The following is a 23326-nucleotide window of genomic DNA, read 5'->3' as shown; positions in this document are numbered from 1 at the left end:
CCAGGGTTCAACTATCATTTCTATGAAAATGGTACTCTAATTTATATAACTAACCCTAATCTTTCTCTTGAGCTCTAGTCTCAACATCATATCTCAAATTGGAAGTCCCCAAAGCATCTCAAACCTGACATATCCACATACCCAATCCATTGCCAAGTCTTGTAATTTCTATCTTTGCCACATTTTTCATATATATATATCCTCTTCTCTCCTCTCACATAGCTGCTCCCCTAGTGCAGCCTCCCATCACTTGAAGACTATTATAATAACCTTCTAGTAGTCCCATGGTTTCAAGTCTCTCCAATCCATTCACCAATCATCAAATTGATTAAAGCACTGATATGATTATGGTATTCCTTCCCACCCTTAAATGGGGAGCAATGGTTACCTTTTAACTCCAGGATCAAATAAAATATATTTGTCATTTAAAGCCTTTCACAACTTGGCCTCTTTCTATATTTCCAGTCTTCTTACATTTTACTTACCTCCATATGTTCTCTGATGCAGAAAAAATGGCCTATTTACTGTTCTTGAAACCCCAAACTCCATCTTCTCTCTCTCTTTTTTTTTTCCATTGCTTGACCCTCATGCCTGGAATGTTCTCCTTCCTTTTCTCCCTACTGACTTCTCTGGCTTTCTTCAAGACTCAGCTCTAATTCCACCTTTTGAAGGAGGAATTTCCATGCCTCCCCAATTGTTGATGTTTTCCCTCTTAAGATTATTTTCCATTTACGCCATCTATATCTTTTATGGATAAAATTATCTACATGTGGTGTCCCTTCTTAGAATCCGAGACAGAAGCATTCTTCTCACTCTCTGTATTCTTCTAGGACTTATTACAAACACATAATATTCCATTTTTATGATCATTCTTTGTGTCCCTGACTTATCTCCCCTACTGGATTGTGAGGATCATTGGGATAGAGATCATGCCACCTTCATTTCTTTTTCTTTCAATTATTAGCACAGTGTGGAGTATAAGATTAGTAAATGTTCAAAATGACATTGTATTCTTCATGCTTTTTCCTAGCCCTACACATCCCACCAAATGAAAATATGCTTTCTTGTTTTTTTTTTAAATTTCTAACTAATTTTAAAAATGAATCACAAGATCCCTCACTAAAGTAAAGGTTTGACCATTTTATTCCCCTACTCAAAAACTCCAGTGGCTCCTCATTACAAGGATCAAATAAAAAATGTTCTGTTTGGTTTTTAGATCCCTTTACAACTTTCTTCCCACATTTCCATTCTTTTTAACCCTTCACTCTCCTCTTTACTATATAGGCCTTCTAGCTGTTATTCATACACAACCCTCTATTTCCCAACAAGGTCTTTTTCATAGGCTGTCTGGCATGCCTAGAATTCTTTCCCTCTTGACCTCTGACTTCCCTGATATCCTTAACTCAAATCCCACCTTTCTACAAGAGACCTTTCTTGGTTCCCTCCTTTCTCTCTGAGATTTGTTGTTCAGTCATTTTTCAGATGTATCTGATTCTCTATGACCCTGTTTGGAATTTTCTTGGCAATGATGTTGGAGTGGTTTGCCAGTTCCTTCTCCAGCCCATTTTATAGATGAGGAAATTGAAGAAATTAGGTGTCTTGCCTAAGGTCAGACAGCTAGTAAATGTCTGAGGCCAGATTTGAACTCATGAAGTAAGTCTTCCTGACTTCAGGTCAGGCACTCTATCTATTGTGCCACCAAATTGCCCTCCATCTAGATTACCTTCCATTTAGACTGTTTATGTCTTATGTGTAATATAGTTATTTACATTTTGTCCATTAGAATGTGAACTTATTGAGGGTAGGGACCATGTTTTTGTCTTAGTTTTTGAGCCCTCAATGCATAGTTTATGCCTGGCACATAGTAATGTTTTTTTAAAGCTAAGATTTATATAGCACTTACTATAGGCCTGGCAAAACAGCTAGATCACCAGGGCCCAGAGTCATATCAGGCCCAGAGTTCAAATCTGGCCTCAAACACTTGCTCATTGTGTGATCCTGAGCAAGTCACTTAACCAGCTTAATATCTATGTGTCTTAGTTCCTCATCTTTAAAATGGGGACACACTGGAGAAGGAAATGGCAAACCATTACAATATCTTTGCCAAGAAAACCCCAATACAGGGGCAGCTAGGTGGCTCAGTGGCTGGAGTCTGGAAGACCTGGGTTCAAATCTGGCCTCAGTCACTTCCTATTTATGTGACACTGGGGAAGTCACTTAACCCCACCTAGCCTTTACTGTTCTTCTGCCTTAGAACAGATACTTAGTATTGATTCTAAGATAGAAGGTAAGAGTTTTTAGAAAAATGAAGTTCAGAAACATTCACCACCAGAGTTCTCTACTGAATGATGAGCTAGGCAGCACTAGGGATACAAAAAGAGGCAAAGGAGGTCTCTGCCCATTCATAATCTAATTGACAAAATAGAACCCTGTTTCTGCCCTCTAGATCAGAAAGCAATGCAAGTGAAACCTTTCTTCCACACGCCAGATCTTTAAGCACTTGAAGACAGTTCTTGTGTGTCACCTAAGCCTTTGCTTTTCCAGGCCAGCTATCCTGTGTTTGATCAACAGCCCTCTTTATATTCTCAGATAGTCTCTAGTTTACAATCCCTCATCCTCCTAGTTTCCCTCTAGATGTGTCCTAGTTTGTCAGTATCCTTCCTTCAATATGGTGCCCAGAACTGAAAACAACGCAGATTTTGCCAGAGTGAGCAAGCCTATTCAGCAATGAATATTTATTAAATACCTGTGTGCAAACCCCTCTAGAAGCTGGGGACACAAACACTTTATTCTGGACACTATGCCTCTATATTAACATATTCTATGATGGAATTAGTCTAGGGCTGTTTTGGATTACCACATCACTCTGTTGACCCATATTAAATCTACAGTCCACTAAAACACCTTGATCTTTTTTATTTTTTAAAACTCATACCTTCAATCTTAGAATCAATACTGTGTGTATTGGTTTCAAGGCAGAAAAGCAATAAGGGCTACACAAGGAGGGTAAGTGACTCGCCCAGCTAGGAAATTGTCTGAGGCCACATTTGAACCCAGGATCTCCTGTCTCTAGGCCTGGCTCTCAATCCATTGAGCCACTTTTTTCAAATAAGCTTTTGTATTTGCTTGTACCCAAATATAAGACTTCACATTGATTCCTGTTTAATTCACCTTACTAGCTTCAGCCTATCATTTGAATCTGCTGAGATATTTTTGGATCTTGGCTCTGTTACCCAATGTATTAGTTAATTTCGCTGGCTTTTTCATATGTAAATTTGATAATTATGCCATCAGTGCATTTGCAGGTGAAATGAATAAAGATGTTGCACAGCACAGGATCAGAGACTGAAGCTTGAAGTCTCCATATAGATCTACATCCAGAGAGGCATCAATCTATTAATTCCTGTTCTTTAGAACATTTGTTTAACTAGTGTTGAATTCACATAACTGTATTATCATTTAAAGCATATATTCTCATCTTGACCAAAAGGATAGCATATGAAGCTTTGCCGAAAATGAGAAAAGTTTTAAGAGTATGGCTGACCCCATTCAAGGAAAGACCACTGGCAGTTGATATGGATTCCATGATATAAGTTTTAATTTGCATCCAAAAGAAATGTACCTATGGTGCCATATTTTGAAGCATCTAGGTGGTGAAGTGGATAGAGAGCCATGCCTGGAGACTGGAGGTCCTGGGTTCAAATCTGGCCTCAGATACTTTCTAGTTAGGTGACTCCACCCACCCAGACAAGTCACTTTATCCCAATTGCCTAGCCCTTTCTGCTCTTTTACCTTGGAACCAATACTTAGTATTTATTCTAAGATAGAAGGTAAGGGTTTTGAGAAAGAGATAGAGAACCTTATTTCTCCACAGATTTAGGATTGTTTGAAGAAAATCCAATTTAGGTCTAGGGGAAAGAGATAGCAAGATAAAAAGGGTAGGTGTGAAACAACAGGGACAATCCTCTCTCTAAGTTCAGAGTTCCAAACAAGTTGCCTGCAGACTAGGAAAGGGGAGTGATGATTGTGAAAAGGACATTCTCAGTTCATCTAGTAAGGAAATAATGAACCTGAAGTTTATCTCAATTGTAGTTTATAGTCTTAGATTCTCTTAAGCTGCCTTAAAAAGAACAACTGTGCCCTTAAATCAATTTTGTGTTCTGGATTACAGAAGTCAGAGTGGGAGAAAGAGACATGCTAAGAAAAAGAACAGAGGGAAAGATAATAAATACAGATCTAAGGCAAGTATGTTCTTCTTTTTTTTTTTAATCCTTTGGTAGTGACGACAGAACAAGATTCTATGACTAATGGCACCAAAAAATTTAAACCTTCTTTTTTGTTCTCTTTCTTCTAGACAAAGCCATTCTCCTCCTCTCTAAACCTTCTGCCCTTTCACCTAAAAATAAGCATTTTCTACTCCAAGACTGTCTTCCAATGCTCAGTACCTAAATATCTTTCTTTACCTGCCCTGCCCCACTCAGTATAGGTTCCCAGTCATCACTCTCTGGCAGGTTAGTGCAGGAGAAATGGGCAATGTGGTTTTGGCCACAGAATCTAGGCTGACAGCTGAAGGATAGACTGGGTGTGTGTATGTGGGGGGGTGGTTGGGCAGGGGACAGGGTTGGGTCCTTCACCATTCCAAAGACATATACAATAATTTCTTCCAAGCTGCACAAGTACTGAGATGAAAGCATTGTTTAAATGAACTCTGTTCTGGGGCAAAGCTAAATAAGACTTGAGAATGAGCTCAAGTAAGAACATTAGTGATGATGAGTTTATGGGGTGTCAGCAACAGGGTGCTGCCAAAGGTCAGGAATATTTAATTTTTGGGGTGGTGTTACCTCCTTCAGATGTTGACTGAGACTCCTTGTTCATCTTTGTGCTTGGGGAGCAGACAAAGAAATTGGTGGTTTCTTTTTGGAAGGGAGGAGCAAAGGACACTGAGAAGGGGAAAGTGTCTTCCCTTTTATAGCACCTATCAAGAAACCAAGTGAACCATGGTATACTTATAAGGAAGATTAGTGGTAGCAATCCCATGAAATATTCTTTATCCTTACGGAGATCAAGCCCTGGTCCTCTTATGTCTTCAAGCACACAGCTTCTTCTCCCACTTTTCCAACTCTAAGACCTTCTCTTCTAATAAAAAACAAAACTGAGGACACTTAAAAGGGTTCCTCAGGAATTTTTAGCTCCATCTCTTTTTGGGGGGGGGGTCTTGACAAGGGTTTAGCCAGTGTAGATTAGTGACTGGACCTAATATACAAAACTTCCAGTGGAGGAAACTCCCTTTGTATTTGGCACCTTTTCTGTAACTTATTGTCTTGGAGTTGTCTGGTTGGTGAGAGGTTAACTGACTTGCCTAGGATCTCAAAGCCAGTACCCAGCAGAAGTGGGATGTGAGTTCATTTCCATTTCTGAGGCCAGCTCTCTATATACTACTGCCATTCTACTTCTTGGCTGAAGTGACCACTTTAACATGCTCACTGGGAAAGAGGGATAGAGAAGATGCAAGCTAGGAGGGATGCCTAAGATGTGTAGCATATATTCAAAGTGTTGAAGTTGGGGGTGTTGGGTGAAGAGGGGAAGGATCTTTCTTTGGACTATTTTTGTTTTTGCTTCTCTTTGAAGTACTCATAGGGGAGATTTGTATAAGTAACCAAGTTAAGTGCCTGAAAAATTCCCCAGGAAGTCAGAGAAAGAAGCAAAGACAAGCCTAGGTCCAAGGTATGGAATACATTCCCCATTTCTTAAGCTCTGCTTTATGAAATTCTCTTCCTTTGAGGTGAAGACCAAGTGTGACCTCTTCCTTGAACCCTTCTCTGATCTCCTTCCTCATACTTTTCTAAACCACTTGGAATGTCTCTCTCTTTCCCCTATTACATTCTACCCTGTTTTATACTTCTCCATGTACCCATCATATCTTCTATTCTATCCCACAATATGTTATCAGTATTTTGAGAGCAGGAACTAATCTGTTTTTCATCTTTGTATTCCCTGCTCTCTAGCCTTAGAATTGTAGAGAGCTGGTAGGTTGATGCTGAATAAATATTTATAGAATGGAAGTTGAAGTAAAGGGTGATATGAATAGGCTCAGCAGCCTTGAGGCCGTGGGTTCAAATATGGCCCTAGACACTCCCAAGCTATGTGACCTGGACAAGTCACTTAACCCCCATTGCCTAGCCCTTACCACTCTTCTGCCCTAGAACTGATACTTAGTATTGATTCTAAGATGGAAGGCAAGGGAGGTGGTTGTTTTTTTTGAAGGAGGAAAAGAAGAAGAAAGTGATATATGAAGTATTATTATGTAGGTAGAATCTTTAAGACTGGATAATAGATTGGATATGGGAGTGAAGGAAAGAGGAGTCCAAGACCATGTGGTGTGCCTAAGTAACGGTTAAGGGTAAAAAAAAAAAATAAAAGCTAACCCAGCAGTCACAGATTTAGTGTAAGTCAATAAAAGAGCCTGCAAATTTTTATGAATTTACAAGGGATTTTTACTGAGTACTGTCAAAGACAACATTATTTCTATGATTCCAAATGGCTCCATGAAACAAAATTCCATACTTAAAAATTTCCTATATTCTCCAGAGATGACTGAAAATCTCAGAAGACCAGAGCCTCCAAAGACTCAAAATTGCAATGATCCCAAGGTCAATGAAAAGATGAATGCAGAATGAAAAGCGTTTGTAGCATATGAATAATGGAGAAGTGTGCCCAGGAAGTGATGAAAGAGACAAAAAGAAAAAGGCTGATTAGAAAACAGAGATAAACTGACCACAAAGAGTGAGGAATAGAGATGGACAGCCTTCATGATGCACTAGTTAAAAGACTTCAACAAAGCCTCTAGCACAATGGCTTGGTTATTTATTCATTTCAATCATCTAGTGGTTATTAAGTACCTAAAGCACTGGGCTAAACCTGTGGATATAAGGATGAAAAAAATGAAACTAGACACCCTCAAGGATGTCAAATTCAGAGGGAAGGGATAAAACATATATACAGATGAATAAATACTGTGTAATTTGCATAATTTATCTGTCTTGCTACATATTTTTGCCATTTGTTTTGTGTATTTATTATGGAGGATTTATGGGAAAACCAGGATACACAAGATGAGAAGGCTTGGGTGGGTTTCCAACTATATGGATAAAAGATAATCTCATAAGGGAGCTCTCTCAAATCCATCAAAGCATCTTTTACACTTTATAGACCTCCTACTCTCCATTAAACACTATCTTTACATTCAACATCCACTTCAACTAAACCTAGCAAATCAATGAGCTACTCATTAACTGGTGAATAATTATTCACCTGTTCAAAGTTGAGTATTCATGCATCTAGTATTTAGTTAAGGTGAAAATGGCAAAGAGGAAACAAGCTAGAGTCATAGCCAAGAAAAATGAAGCCAGAGGAAGATTAAGTTATTTGGCTAAGGTCACACAGGTAGCTAGGTAGAGATTTCCCCTCAACTTGATTCCAGATGTCCTGATTCCAATTCAGCTATCTACCATGATGATCAGACAACTGGCTGGGATAAGGGTGGTCTGTAGTCACAGAATAAAGAAAGGTAATGACACATCCAAGTGAGCAAACCTCTATATCCTTGGCCACCTTAGCATTATGCTCTAAACTACTAATAAGAGAGGATAGAATTATTGCTGAATTAGTCCTGAAGCCATTCTTGCCTTTATGTGTAGATTGTTTAGTATCATGGTACATCTAACCCTATGGCTTAAGGATAAGGGCAACAGGGTTGACTTCAGAGGGCATCTGGGCATTTTCCTCATGCTCTAAGGCAGGGGTTGGCAACGTATGGCTCTCGAGACATATCTGGCTCTTTTGAGGGCCAGATATGGCTCTTTCTTCAGGACCCATAAAGTCAATTTTTTTTCAGGCGCTGTTACAGGAGCGCGCACTGTGAGCACTGTACGGCTCTCACGAAATTACATTTTAAAAAATGTGGCGTTTATTGCTCTCACGGCCAAAAAGGTTGCCGACCCCTGCTCTAAGGTAAATAAGTTGTTTTTCAGTTGTGTCTGACTCTTTATGACTCCATTTGGGGTTTTCTTGGCAAAGATACTGGGGGGGTCGGATGTTTCCTTCTCCAGCTCATTTTGTAAATGAGGAACAAACTGGGTTAAGTGGTTTGCCTAGGGTCATACATTCTATAAGTGTCTGAGGCTAGATTTGAACTCAGAAAAATAAGTCTTCCTTACTCTAAGCCCTACTCTCTACCCACTGCATCACCAAAAGAGTAAATGAATTGTCTCATATTCTCTTAAGAAAGAACTGAGAGACACACAGGGGAAACAGTAATTATTTACCTGGTGCTCTTGTAAATCATATATAGCCATTTAATATTGGGATTTTGGTGAAAATTTGCTGTAAAGTAAAAAGATCCAGAAACAGGCAAACAAAAAACCTACACTATAGCTGGACCAGCATGAGGTGACCCAATGTAAAGAGAGGGAGCTGAAGAAAAATTTTAGCCTACCAGGCACTCTGGTTTCTTGATTGTAATACATTATATCAATAGAAAACACACAAGAGACAACAGTATTCCAGGTTGATTTAAAACTTTTCTTCATAACTATGAGTTAGGTAAGTACATTATCCCATTTTCATAGATGATCAACCAGGCTCAGAAAAGTTATTTGCCCACAGTTATCACACATTTAATAACTATTACAGATGATTTTTGAACAAGGCTTTCTGAGTTTAGATGCAGCAATTTCCCCATAAAACAATGCTGTTTTTCTCTTGTGACTGGCTTGACTACAAAAAGCAACAGAAATGGAGCATATTCCCATGTTTAGAGCAGAAAAATCTGAATTGAAGATGTCCATAAAGGGTGAGAGGAGAGTGAGACTGGAGGAGCAATCTGAAGAGATGAATTAGCAGGGATGGTCATGAAGCCATATAGCAGAAAACTGTAGGGATCATAATGGGGATTAAGCTGAATAGAGAAGATACCACTTTATATATATATATATCCCTATAGAAGACAGGATTATAGGAAGATAGAAAGGAAATTTAATGATAATCTAGTCCAACCATCTTTTTTTTCCCAGATAAAACACTATTGTCTAAAGTAGTTAGATGACTTGTTCAAGGTCAAACAAAGTCAATATTTGAAACCAAGTCCGATGACTTCAAATCCAGCATTCTTCTGATTGCATGGGGAATACTGATAAGCTTGCCAAGTTCGTGTTGTCTTACTCCAGACTTTCCTGGAGGGGTGGTACAGTATTCCTATTGTACGATGATGAGGAAAGACGTAAAAGAGAGTGAGAAGCAATGGTGCATGTAGGCAAAGACAGAACATAGGGGTCTTGTAAAATAACAGCTATTACATACACCTGCTCATCAGTGTTCAAGTGCCTGGAATTGGCTGCAGACTTGGGGTGACTCCCAGAGAATCAAGCAGATCAGAAAAAACCCTGAGAATTTGGCTTTTCTCTCAGCAATGAGCTCAGGCTCTAAGCTCAGGCACTAAGAATAAGGTTGGTGAGAAGGAAGATAATAGAAGATAAGCTGAAAGTAGCAAAACTTGAAAAGATGGGAACCTAAAAGTCATCATAGAACCACCAACCTTTAGTACAAGAATGGACATTTCCTAATTAGATACATTAAGACATTAGAGAATATCCATTCTTGTTTAAAAGTTGGTGGTTTATCATCTAATTCAACTCTCTATTTTACAGATGATCACTAAAGCTGATTGCTTTAGTCATTTACAATCAAGATCAACTCGTAGTCAGTGGATAAAGCTAGAATGGAACCCAATTCTTATCAGACTACAATGGTTTAACTGCAGTGCAACAAATGGGATGGGGGCCTAGGATTAGAGCGGCTCTAGGCAGGTGGCTCCAAATAGGATTGATCCCACACAGTGTGTGTTTGTGGATACAAGAGTGTTGTCAATGGCAACCAATAGCTGGCATTCATGAGGGTTGAGAAGGCCTTATGTTCTGTTTAAGGTAAGAGAGAGTAAACTATTCTACATAACTGAGAATATGATATGAGGCACCAGAGGAAAGCAGTCCCTTCCCAAAATCCTCAAACTTTATATGGGATGTATGTAATCCACATGGCTAAATATTGTAGGTGACATGTATGATGGTACAAAGAAGGGCAAACTGCTAGATAAGACACACTTTCCTGGAACAGTATTCCTCTTGTACAGTGATGAGGAAAGAAGTAAAAGAGAGTGAGAAGCAATGTTATGTAAACAGGCAACTGAATGGCCCTGAGTGGTTCAGATCCCTGAAAAAGGCAGGTCATGTCTTGTAGCTTCTGAGAACTGAGAACTTCTGACTCCCAGCTCAACATGGATTTCAGCTCAATCTCTATCCACTAGGAGAGAGATTCCCATCATGGTTTGTAGTTGGTAGAAATGGTTAGTAGAATGTTTCACTTAGAGTAGGAAAAGGGAATAATTTAGCTTGAGGAAGGTAGTATAGAAGATGAAACTGAAAGCAGCAAAGGGTAAAACCAACCTGAGGGAGGAGCTGAAATGAATAGGGGAATAAAGATGATTTAAAGACTAAGGTTTAAGACAGTGAAGAAAGATTCTTGCATTATAGTTAAGAGGTGAGAGAATTTAGGGACCAAAGTAGAAGACAAAGATCATTTTGGTAACTTAGCTTTCCATGAGAAATAGAGCCTGGGAAGGAAGTTGTTAAAACAGAAAGTTAAAGCCTACACCTAGATTATAACTGAGGTGAAAAGAAATTGAGAAAGAGCCAGCTTTCTCTTTAGCTTGGGGAGAAGAATAAGAAATGCATATTTCCCACATGGTGAGTAATGAGAGGATTACCATTTAGGAGAATAATCAATCATCTATAAAGTTGGCTTCATCATCACCACTGGCATTATTATTCAGTTCTCATGGGTTCTGGATATTAGTCAATATTGTATGCTACTGATGAAAATAATCCTTGACTTCAAGGATCTCTTAGTTAAGTAGATAAGATGATTCACTAAACTACAGCAATCAGCATTAGAAAAATAGAGATTTTAGAGAGAAAAAAAGATGATTCAGCAACAGCTTGAATGCTCTACCATGACAAAGATATCCATCTCCCCATCCCACTTTGGAGGTTTCTATGTGAATAATTCTTATTTTCACCTACTGTGCCAATACCTGGAAGGTCTTAAAGCATAACTAGAAAAGATATTTTGAAAAAAGGACCTGAAGATAATCTGGAGATATAGAGAAAAACAAAGCAATTACCGTGTCAGATGCCTTCAAAAAGGGAATAGCAGTGGACAACTGCAGGAAAGAGTCCAAGAGTTTTCATTTTGGAAATATGGAGCAATGAGACTCCACCCTGGAACTGTAGACAGATGGACCATTTATGCACATTAACTTAATCACTCCAGTGGTCAGAGAAAGGAGAGACCCATCCCATGTTTGAAGGGAAATTATTGTTTACTTGCCATGCCTACCTCTAATGAACAAGTGAGTTTCATGTCATCTCTGTGTCATGGAATGGGGTGGAGGTGGTGATTCCAGGAGAAGAGGAGGAAAAGCTTGTTCAGGCAAAAATGAAACAATGGTTGCTTTTTTAAATCTAAGGCTGCCAATGCATACTGTTCTAGTGGCTTGTTAAAAGCTTCCAGCCAACTACAAGAGTGCTGACAAGAAAAGGAAAACCACTGAAGCTAGCTGAAGCTAGTATTAGAAGAAATATTTGTTGGAAGCAGGGTTTGCTATCATTACTCCAAACTTACCTCCCTCTTGGGCCCTGGATATGCTGTTGCTTATACTTAAAAATGGCTAGTTGCTTCACTGAAACCACATCCAAGAAAATGGCCCCTAAATCATGTACCCAAGATCAGTTTGTGAGAGAGAGAAGAATGAAGATGAGGAACCCAGTGTCCTCAAACCAGACCCACAGAATTACTGAATTCCAGATATGAAAGGGACCTCAACAGTCACCAGCTCCAATTCATAATCAAAACAGTTTACACTATAGTATACCCTCAAAAGCATGGCTAACATATCTTTGCTTGAAGACCTCCAGTTGAAGGGAATCCCATAGAACCTCTTCCTGAAACAGCCTAATTCAACTTTTGAATAGCTCTTATATTTTAGGAGGTTTTCTTTTCCATTTAGCCTAAATTTTCAGGGCCAGTCTTTCAAGGATAAGGGTCAGAGATTAAGAGTGGGAGTTGAAGCTTTTAGTGTGTTGCCCCTGAATTAATAAATCTTCACAAAGTAAGGCTTAGTTACTGCTAGAAATGATTTCTATCTGTCAGACTGCAGGGAGTGGCTTTCCCTTCTTCACTCAAACAGAAAGGACCTGTATTTTACAGGCCTTTCATTACTGCTAAGCCATAAGAAGTAGAGAAGGAAAATGAATTCTAGGTTTTGCATCAAAATAATAATAGCTAATATCCATTTGACACTTTAAAACTTGCAAAATGCCCACTGTTCATTATCTTCACAGCATCCCTGTGAGGTAGGAAGTATAGGTATCCTCATCCTTTGAAAGGTTAAGGCTCATGGATGGCCACACAGCTAACATTAGAGTTGTTAGGTGAACCAACTCTTTTTATCATATACAGGATAAACTAGACTTGTTCCATTTGGCTCCAAAGAGCAGACCCAGAAACAATGAATGGAAGGTGAAAAGAGGAAATTTAGGTTTGATGTCAGAGGGGAAAAGTTTCTAGGAATTCGTTTTCCAAAAGCAGAATGGGCTTCTGTGAGAGGTGATGGGTTCTTCTTCCTTGGAGGTCATCAAGCAGAAATTGGACTACCACTTGCTGGCTGTGTTATAATGGAATTTCTTTTTTGTTTTGGCTCAAATAACTGCTGAGGTCCCTTCTGACTCTCAAATTCTGTCATTTTATACCCATTATTTTTTCCAGGAGGCCATGCTGCCCTTAATAAAAATGGGCACTTATTACTTTTCATAGAAAATAGGAACAGAAACTCCTTTACACAAATGTTAATTATCTTCATCACAACAGCCTTGTGAGGCAGGTTAGTGCAGGCATTACTTGTTTCACAGCAAAGGTAGGGAAACTGAAGGGTTATTTTAGCAAGGGAAAAGCAGAGAAAAGTAGTGAAATTCAGGTTTCTTTAATGTTGGGCACCTTAGGAAAATATAACCCTGAAGGTGGGAGGGAGGAAGCTCAAAATAAAAGGTTAGAGTGCATATGAATGTATCATTCTGGGCTTTCTTCTATGGAAAGAATGATAGCTTCGTTCTTAATCACAGGAACTCATAAGTGTTATAGCTTGAAGTGGGGTCCTAGAGTTCAACTAGATTAAGTCCCAAGTTTTGTGAATGAGAAAACTTGAGCCTTAAAAGTAAATCTTCTTGCTCAGGGTCATACATTTAACAAGGGGTAGGGCCAAGGTTGGGACCCAGATCTCCTGACTCTCAACTGAGGTCTCTTTCCATGATAATTATCTCCTTTTCTCCCAGTTTTGTCTACACAAACTTTTCTACATTATACCACTAAAGGTTAGGATTAAGTACAGGTCTTCCTTAGTCTCTCTTTTCAATATGTTTCTATTTTTATGATATTTTCACAAATTCCCTTCCTCAAACATCTTCATAAGTTAAGGAGAAGTTATTTTATAGTTGGCATTGTCATTTGTAGATAAAGAACCAAAGGAAATTAATCAACTTACCCAAGTCCATACAGCTAGTTAGTGATAAAGCCAGGACTAGAACCTAGGTCCTTGATTCCTCATATGATATAATAAAACCAACATCATCACTTCTCTCCCCTCTCCCCACATGCTTACTCCAGTTTTGCCTTCTGCATGGCTGTATCTTGTTCCTTCTGCTGTCCCCAAATACTCACCTATCACCTGGACCATATCCTGGGTACCAGGCATTGTTCCTGTGAGTCTCATGAAGCAGAGGGAGTGGAGTGGGATGGGACGGAAAGGGGACATTCCTAAGGAGAGTGCTAGTGAATCAACAGCAAACGATGCATGGGCTTTCATGTTGTTCAGGACAAGCTGTCCTTGTAGGAGGTTCAGAGACAAGGCAGGTTTCTATTCTGGAAATTTGGGGAAGTCATTACCTGACCTGAGGGATTGGCTTACAGAGTTCTTCATGATGAACGATGAGACAGAGAAAATCAATTGGTTTCTTATGATCTAGTCCTTGGCAAGCCAGCTACTGATTCTCAGAGAGACTGGTATTAGGGGGTGAGAAGCAATTACAATGCTTGCCAAGTGTCAGGGAGGTTGAAAGAAGTTAAATGAATGCCCTCAAGTCCAGTCATGAAGGTCAAGGAGAGAAAGAATGTCCCTTATGCAATAAGCAAAAAATAACACAAAAATTACAAATTTGTTTTTCTTTATATAATGATAAAAACATAACCTGGGGTCCATGAATTTTTTTTAAACCCTTACCTTCTGTCTTAGAATCGATGTTATGCATTGGTTCTAAGGCAGAAAAGTGATAAGGGCTAAGCAATAGGGGGTAAGTGACTTGTCCAAGGTCACACAGCTAGGAAGTGTCTGAGGCCAAATTTGAACCCAGGACCTCCTGCTTCTAGATCTGACTCTCTATCCATTGAGCCATCTCGCTATCCCTTGTCCATTAACTTAACATTAACAAAAATAATTATATTAAAAATAATTGGGTTTTTCGGCAATCCTATGTATTTTATTTTATTCGATTACAAACTATTCTGAGAAGGGTCTATAGCAGTGATGGTAAACCTTTTAGAGATTGAGTGTCCAAACTTCAACCCTCACTCTGCATGTGAGCCCCTGTCTTACCCTAGACAGAGGAGGGAGGAAGTGCTTCCAGTGGACAGCAACGCAGAGGGGTGGGTGATGGGAAAAATGTCCTCAGGCACAGTGGAGAGTGGGAGGAGAGCAATCTCCTCTGGCACACGTGCCATAGTTTCGCCAACATGGGGTCTATAGGCTTTACCATATGCCAAAGGGATCCTTGACATAAAGAGAGGCAAGAATTCCTGATTTTTAGAGCTAACTCTCAAATGGACTGAACATCCTAGAAAAACTGGCAGGGGAATGATTAAATTAAGTGAATAATAGTGTTCTTGGAAAAAAGGCAAATTGGGCTAAAATTTTTAATGACTTCAATATAGACTAATCTTTGAGAGGGTGTGTATGTTTATATACAGATCTATGAAAGATAACATGTATGTGGCATGAGGAATGGGCAGTTTGATGAATCTCTGGGATAGCTCTCCTATCCCTGGCTCTCAACAGTGATGTGTTTACTGGATTGCATTCTGTTCCATCCCACTCCCTTCTCACATAACAGGGAAAGAAGGCAGGGAAGTTTGTCATGCATGGTGGACCATTTTCATAGGAAACAATGTAAGATGGAGTGTCTATTCTACAGGGCCACAAGCACCAACAGAGCATACACATGAGCAGGAGTGCAGCCACCCAAAAAACCAACAAAACCCAAGGTTTTATGTCTAATGGGGAGGAGAAATGGTCCCAGTGGGGTTAACAGGCAGAAAATAATTTTCATTTTTTTGGTTTACATAATCCCCAACTCCAGAATGCCATTTCCCCCCCTCCTTTCTGTTTCCCTTGAGGTCCTCCTCACCACTCCCCCCACCCCCAATTAAATCCCCACAAAGACAAAAGGAAGATGAAGCAACAGACCATCCATTTCTACTGGTGCCATTGTGCCTCACATTCATTTGACTTGCTGCTTGGTTTCTTTTGGGTCTTGGCCACAAGCTGGGATTCATATTTGGATAAAGTGCTGCTGCTTTATAGAAGTAGCCTTGCAAAAATTAATCATACTCACCTTTCCCCTGAGGCATTTAGTCCATGTTTTCCCCTTCCTTCCCATTCCCCACACAGGATATTCCAGGTGCTTGGATAAAAGGGATTTGAGGCAGGAGGGGTGTATATAAATCAAATGTATGTATGTACACAGATCCAAAGGGTAATGAAATGGATACAGCTGCTTGTTGGGACACAATAATGCACACAGACAATATACACAATTCCACACAGACAAATCGCAATTTATACAAGGAAGAACAGCCACGAGGCAGCAGGAAAGCAGTGAGGAAGGCATTGGCCAGAGGGCTTCAAGTCCTGCGTCTTTAGAAGAGGTAGAGATTTTGGTGAAGTCAAAACACAAAACAGAATGTTTTTGGCAAGTGCTGAGCTTGGGATAGTTCAGCTCTGCTCCTGTTGTCGTGGCTGTCCGTGGGTTAGTGGGAGTTTGGGATACATTTCACCAAAGGTCAGGAAGAAGGATCACCGCATGCAAAAGGAACTTTCATGGGAGCTTCGGAGGTGGACTCTGCTTCAGACACTGCTGGACCCCTGCTGAACATGTGGGGCTGGAGCAGGTTTCTGGATATCACTGAGGTGTAAGGTAGAACAGGTAGGCACTGTGTGTGTGTGTGTGTGTGTGTGTGTGTGTGTGTGTGTGTGTGTGTGTAGAATATGAAAACACAAATGGTGCAGGCTTAATCTAAGAATGGTACTTAGAAGGGCCTGGAAGAATCTTGAGAGATCATCCAATACAACTTTCTCATTTCTCAGATGCATACACTGAGGCAAAACAAGTTAAAATTCCTTACCTAAGGCTGCAAACAAGATAGTGACTAAACTGGAACTAGAACTCGTATCTTCCAACTCCTAAGACAGTGTTCTTCCCACTATCCCAATCAGGTGTTGAGAGAGACAGGGAACAAATCTAGTTTTGAGGTGAGATCTGATATCTCATAGGAAACCAGGTTTGATTTTAAATTTAAAAATTTCTTACCCCTAACCCCAAAATTCACTAGTGTCCAGAAATCAAAACAGGATGAGGTAAACAAGGACAACATGCTGGCTCATTTGTACCCAGGAGATCCACAGAAACATGCACTTGGAGGGATGATTTGGTCATGAAGGGGGAGGTAGTGACATGCAGGTAGGGATGCTGAGCATAGATGGGTGGTGCACAAGCCATCTTCTTGATTTCTTCTTGTTTCCCTTTGTAGGTTTCCTTTTTATGCAGGATGAACATTCATTTGATTTCATTATGAAATCATTTCCTCCCCCACAAAAATGCCATTAGAGCCTCACTTTGCCCTCAACTAAGACTTCATTGAGGTCTTTGGCTTACCTTGCCACCTTGGCCCCCTTTTCTTCATCTTCTGGGTTTTGTCTTTTTTGTTTGTTTGTTTATTTAAACACTTATCTTCTGTCTTAGAGTCAATACTATGTATTAGTTCTAAGGCAGAAGAGCAGTAAGGGCTAGACAATGGGGGGTTAGGTGACTTGCCCAGGGTCACACAGCTGGGAAGCATCTGAAGCCACATTTAAATCCAGAACCTCCCATCTCTAGACCTGGCTCTCTACTCACTGAGCCACTTAGCTCCCCACTGGGTTTTGTCTTAACTATGACCCTTGACGACACCCTCGAGAGAGAGCCCCTGAATGAAATCCTGAGATCTTGATTAACTAGTAATCTCTGAGTCTCTTCTGTTGTCTCCTCTGCTATATCTACTATCCATCCATCTTCCATATCACAGAAGGGTTAGAGTTCACCCCCTTCATCTCTGAGACTCTGAGGTTTTCTTCTCTTTATTTTTCTACTTTACCCCCTTCCCAGTCTCCAGGGCCTCCATATGCACACTCTGGCAGAATGAATGGGAATTGAGAAAGGTGGTAAAAGCTTTCATTAAAGGTGGGAGAGGGGGAGAATGAGTACGGTCTACTTCCCACTCTCAGGGCCAGAGAAGACTGGCTTTCTACTTTCAGAAATGAGTCCAACTCAGAAGATCCTGCAGGTGGGTAGAAAATCACTCTAGTTTTAAAGATAGGGAAAGGGATCAAATTAGAGGGAAAAGAGAAGGTTTATAAACATAGAACATCTCAGCATAAATTATTTGGTCTTCTCTCTGATGTGAATGGTGATGTGTTTATCCATGAACATTTATTAAACTAAATAAAACCAAACTAAAATGGGAGGCATCTTGCTGGATAGGCAGGTAATCTCCTTCCAACATTTCATTTACACAGAACTGAGGAGGAAAGACAATTATACTCGAGAATTAAGTAAACACAATAAAATGAGGAAGACTAAACTGAAACAGGAGCCTCTGGAAGGGGGAGGGGAAGACGGAAGGGCCAGGTTAGTGAGGTGTGCACCATTCTCAGCTTTCTTGCTGACTGATTTGGCCTGAGCTCTAGGACGGGTGTATAGGGTCTGGCAGCAGAGATTCCCAGGAACTAGACAAATGTGAGAGGAAACTGACCGGTGATGTTCTTTCAGTAGCTACCCGATGGAGACTCCGAGGAGGCTCCCCAGCTGTCTCGCCTTCCTCCTCCTGAGCCCTAAAGAACACAGAAAATCAGTTTAAAAATGAGTAGTTTCATAAGGCAGCACCTACCAAAAGGAGACTGATTTCTTGCATATAGCATATAGATAACACAGGCTGGATAATCTATAAGAAGATTTTACTGTATACAGATGCCTAGAAAAGAGCAGCGAGCTTATCCTGTAAAATTTAAGCAAATACTTTCAAAAAGACTCCATAATCCTTTCAAAAATGGAAGGGTCTCCAATGTAAAGCAATCGTGTAAACATTATGCATGGCTCCTGGAAGAATGAGGAGTGAGCTTTGTCCCAGTGGCAATGATCCAGAACAATAAAGCTGAATTCTATTTATTCTGGATTTATCTTTCCAATTTTAGGCCCCACATGATTCAGGAGAGCTCTCCCTTTGCTTTTCATAAATAATTTACAAAGCCTCCAAACCTAGGACTTCTCAAGAGTTTCTTTTTCAATATAAATACCCACAAATTGAAGGTCATTTGCCATAGTCTTGTGAGACTCTATGAGATTGCTTCTGAGAGAAAATTCACCTTCCATTTTCTTCTCTTCCATTGTGTTTTTCTCTCTGGTTCATTCAATATTTAAGTTTTATTGGTCTAGAGTAGGGGTCGGCAACGTATGGCTCTCGAGCCATATCTGGCTCTTTTGAGGGCCAGATATGGATGGCTCTTTCTGCAGGAGCCATAAAGTCAATTTTTTTTCAGGCATTGGTACAGGAGCGTGCACTGTGAGCACTGTACGGCTCTCACAAAATTACATTTTAAAAAGTGTGGCATTTATGGCTCTCACGGCCAAAAAGGTTGCTGACCCCTGGTCTAGAGGCTCAATAAGGATCCATTCTTGTGGTACTTACCCACTGTCCTCTGTGGGTCTCTCTGGAGTCTGGCGTTCTTTCAACTCAAGCTAGAGAAAAAAAAGGTCATTCACTGAGTCAGGAAGGACAGAGAAAATGAGGATGAGGAGAGAGAGAGCTATCAGTGAGCTAGCTTCTCTGTACTATGCTCCAAAAGGAGCTTTTCTTACTCATACTTCCTCTCCCCGAGACCAATCTCATTGCAGCTATTTGAGATCACAGGCTCTAAATCTCTTTACCTTTACCTTCTGTCTTAGAATTGATATACTTAGCTCCAAATCAGAAGAATGGTAACAGCTAGGCAATGGGGGATAAATGACTTGCCCAGAGTCACATAGCTAGGAAGTGTCTGAGGCTATATTTGGACCCAAGACCTCCCATCTCTAAGTCTGGCTCTCTATCCACTGAGCCACCTACTCTAAATCTATTAATGTCAGTCAGCAAACTACCTTCCTGCTTGCGTAATACAAGATAACAGAGCTGGAAGGAACCTTTGAGGTCATCTAGTCCAACTTTCTCAATTTATAAATGGGGAAAATAAAGAGAGAGGTCAAATGATTTGCCCAGGATCACTAAGGTGGTGAATTGTAGAACAGGGGTTTGAAGTTAGGGCTGATGACTAAATCCAGCAATCATTTCACTTACACAAAAAGTCTCAACCAAATTCCCTTACATTTTTTATATGCCTTTGAAAATATTATCATTCCCATGTTTGATTATCAAGCCTAATAATAGATTATTCAGTGAAACATTTTTAGGTCTTTTTTACATGTATTTGTCTTGTTTCTGTAGAATTGTAAACAACTTGAGGATAGTGAAGAGCATCTTCTATTTTTTTGTATCCTCTCCATCACTTTCCTCGTTTACAGAGCTCTATACTTAATAATTAAGTAGCCTAACTCCTTCTACAACTCTTCTACCACCCCATTCTTTGCCTTCCTAGCAGACAAAGAACTCACTGGTTGTCTCCTTCATTCTAGCTAGTCCTATCTTGGCTCCAGCAGTCAGATTCTACTATGCCTCAAAACTCACCGTGGTGGGTTTCTCCAGGGCAGCAAATCGCTCAGCCCAGGGAGCTGTGGACTTCTCAAAGGCCTCGTGTCTCTTGATAAGTTTCTCCACACTGTCCACCGTATGTCCAAAGTCTCTGCTGGCCAGGTAAGGCTCCTGGGCAATCAGCCATGCTTCAGCCACAGAAGCGTCCCGAGAGAACTGACAGACTTCCAGCACTGCCACAAAGAACAAGCCACAGACCCACACACACAGAAGACCTCAACAGGTTAGCTCTGCCTCTTTGTCAAGGGACTTACAAGCAGTTCAGCAAAGAGACTGTAGTTTGTGGGATGGGAATGACATCTCCTTGAGGGCAGGAATTGTTCTTTTGCCTTTCTCTGAGACCTCATCACTTATCACTCTGCCTGGCACTCAGTAAGTGTTTAATACATGTTGGCTGATTTGACTTGCTCCATAGTGCAGACATCAGGTATACCAGTCTTCTCACTGATGTCCGTGTAAGTAAGCATCCATCATTTTTATTCTCAAAGTCCCATAGGACTAGGGTCAAGATCATGAAAATCTTTTTCCCAGCCAGTCTTAATATCCTTGATAAATTTTATGTAATTACAGGGGAGAAGGCCCAGGCACAACACAGAGTTTGGGTCTTCTTGGTTAAGAACTCCTGTCTGGGGGCATGGGAAAGGAATTGGAAGAAGGGGAAAGAGATGGGTTGTGTCTTTTCTAGATTGATCTGACCATAAAACTGAGGAGTTTCATGCTTCTCCCCCTTCCCTTCATCCACAAGAAGCCCCCAGCCTGGCCAAGTTCAATGGCCCCAAGGCTGCACTCACATAGACGTAGCCGCTCTGAGCGGTTGTCCCATTTCTCCATCATCTCCTGCCTTCTTGATATCACCTGATTCAGTTTCTCCTTGATCTGCAATGATAATAAGGAGAATTTTGGTTATAGTCTGGGAGTCTATTATTTATCTCAGCTATTTATAAGCCCTACATGTACATCCCCTCCCCCCCCCCCCATATCCTTACTTTCTGTCTTAGTAACAATTCTAATACAAAAGGGCAAGGGCCAGGCAAATGGGGATTAAGTGCCTGGAGTCACACAGCCAGGAAGTGTCTGAGGACAGATTTGAACCCATATCTTCCCAACCCCAGGCCTGGCTCTCTATCCATTGTGCCACTTAGCTGTCCCTACAAATGCTCTCCAATAATAGAGTCTGTGCCTTGAACAACTGTAACCTGTACAGAGCCCAACATTTAGTAGGTGCTTAAAAATATTTATTGAATGAATGAATGGATGAACAAATAGATAAATTACTAAAGGTATTACTGGATAAGGGTATGATACCTGAATCTGGCTGGTTCCCAGTCTCCCTCCCTGGAAGAGAAGCAGCCCCAGGAGGAGCCAGTCCCTGCTCCTCATTTTGAGCCCTTTTTCTTACCTCTTCAGAAGCCTGATGCTGCCGCTGAAGCAATGATTCCCCCAGCTCCAGGCATGTGCTGAAATTTTTGCTCCGGGTTTCAATTTCTGCCTTGATGCCTTGGTGATACTTCATAAGCAGCTCCACAGAGGACACATCTCTGATAAGAGAGGCAGGTGGATGATGGTTAGGGAATTCAGCCAAAAGATTGTACCCTGAGGCTAAAGCCCAAAGGGAAATTTCTTCCTAGGATAATTCTCAGCTTCCTGAAGAAGGAAAGGGCCTTAAAGCTGTACATTGTTAAACCCTAGTTCTTCAGGAATGCTACTTACCAATTCCCAAATGACAATATCCTTGGCTTCAAGGCCACCCATTATGTGGCTCTAAAAGCTCAGATCACACCAACCTCTGAAACAGTCCAATGGCTAACAATGGACCTACTTTCCTAGGAATTCTCTATGAGGCCAGTTACAGACAGGGAAGCCAGACTGAGGAAGGCTGGGTGATTCCCAGGGCCAGTAATTTAGGCTGAAAAAGACCTGTGTGGGGTGCTGGGACCCCCAAATTGAAACTGGCTGTCAGGAATATGAAGGGCAAAGTCTCAGTCTCTGGGTAGCCTTACAGATGAAAAAGTAATTCTGAGGGACCAGAACAAGGACAGAACTTGTACATCATTGGCACTTAATATATGTGTGGCTTTAAACAAATTAGAAGAATGAGATGTTGAGGCCTTTATAATGCTAGCTCTTCTACTGGAATTCCCAGTTGTGGTTTGTTTACAAAGAATACAATTCTTCTCTATCAAGATGGCAGAGGTGGGGAACGTTTTCACCAAGGATACAAAGTTGGGGAATAGATAGTGGGGGGAGTATCTAGGTTTATGTTGCTGCCGAGTGAGCTCAGTACTCCCAGAACTCTGAAACGATGACTCTTGCTAATAATAATGCCTCGTACAAGCTGGCACAAGTGCCTGGGACACCAATGAATGGGACAAGTCCCTTTCGGCCTCCGTCCGAGGCTGATTTTCCAGGCCCTGCAACAATCAAGCATTTCTGCTCCCTCGTGAATCTCCAAGATCCTGCTCCAGTTCTGAGTCATGCTGGCTCTGGTCCCAAAAGGCCATTCTTCTCTCCTCCAGAAAATAGCGGGCAGAGTCTGCGCCTAAGCCTGTGAGCCCCATCTTGTGGGGGAAAGTAGCCAAGGAAGGAGAAGACGCCCTACCTTTTGCCTTTGCTGCCCTACCTGGGCTTCTCCTGGGTTTCTATCTGCCGGATGATGCTTTCCATCCAAGAGAGGAGATCCCGCACCATGCTGAAGAAGCGGAACTTGTCTGCCGTGTCCACCAGCTGGGCTCGGCGCCCTGCGCAGGCATCCAGGAGTGCTTGCCACGCGGTGGACACCTCCTGCTCTTTGCTCTGGATCTCATCGGCCTTCTCCCCGGCGTATGCTGTCTGCAGGCGGGTGGCCACATCCTGGAACTGCTGAACCTGTAGCCATCATCATCATCACCATGACACATTGCACACCCGTGGTGGCGCTTTATTTTATATACACAATACAAAGCACTTTGGTTTAGACACGCAATCTCATTCCAGCCTCAAACAGCTCTATAAGGTGGGTATTCTAGGTACGCTAGATATTATTATAACTCTTTTACAGCAGTAAGGGCTAGGTAGTTGGGGTTAAATGACTTGCCCAAGGTCACACAGCCAGGATGCGTCCAAGGCCAGT

The 23326-nt window shown here is 41.1% G+C and overlaps 1 protein-coding gene across 1 annotated transcript in view; it reads right to left on the bottom strand.

Annotated features, from left to right (window-relative positions):
- SPTB (spectrin beta, erythrocytic) overlaps positions 1-23326 on the bottom strand; it is a 126946-nt gene that overhangs the window by 16454 nt on the left and 87166 nt on the right. Inside the window, exons 26-31 of the mRNA XM_044664848.1 lie at positions 22838-23082; positions 21617-21755; positions 21009-21093; positions 20194-20390; positions 19162-19211; positions 18229-18307 (exon numbers count right to left, since the gene is read on the bottom strand). Of these exons, the coding sequence (XP_044520783.1) occupies positions 18229-18307; positions 19162-19211; positions 20194-20390; positions 21009-21093; positions 21617-21755; positions 22838-23082 (795 nt within the window). The remainder of the gene's footprint in view (positions 1-18228; positions 18308-19161; positions 19212-20193; positions 20391-21008; positions 21094-21616; positions 21756-22837; positions 23083-23326) is intronic.

This window comes from Gracilinanus agilis, chromosome 2 (assembly GCF_016433145.1).
Source record: "Gracilinanus agilis isolate LMUSP501 chromosome 2, AgileGrace, whole genome shotgun sequence".
NCBI classification, from domain to species: Eukaryota; Metazoa; Chordata; class Mammalia; order Didelphimorphia; family Didelphidae; genus Gracilinanus; species Gracilinanus agilis.
Note: the sequence above shows the minus strand (reverse complement) of the source record. Positions and strands in the feature narration are given on the sequence as shown.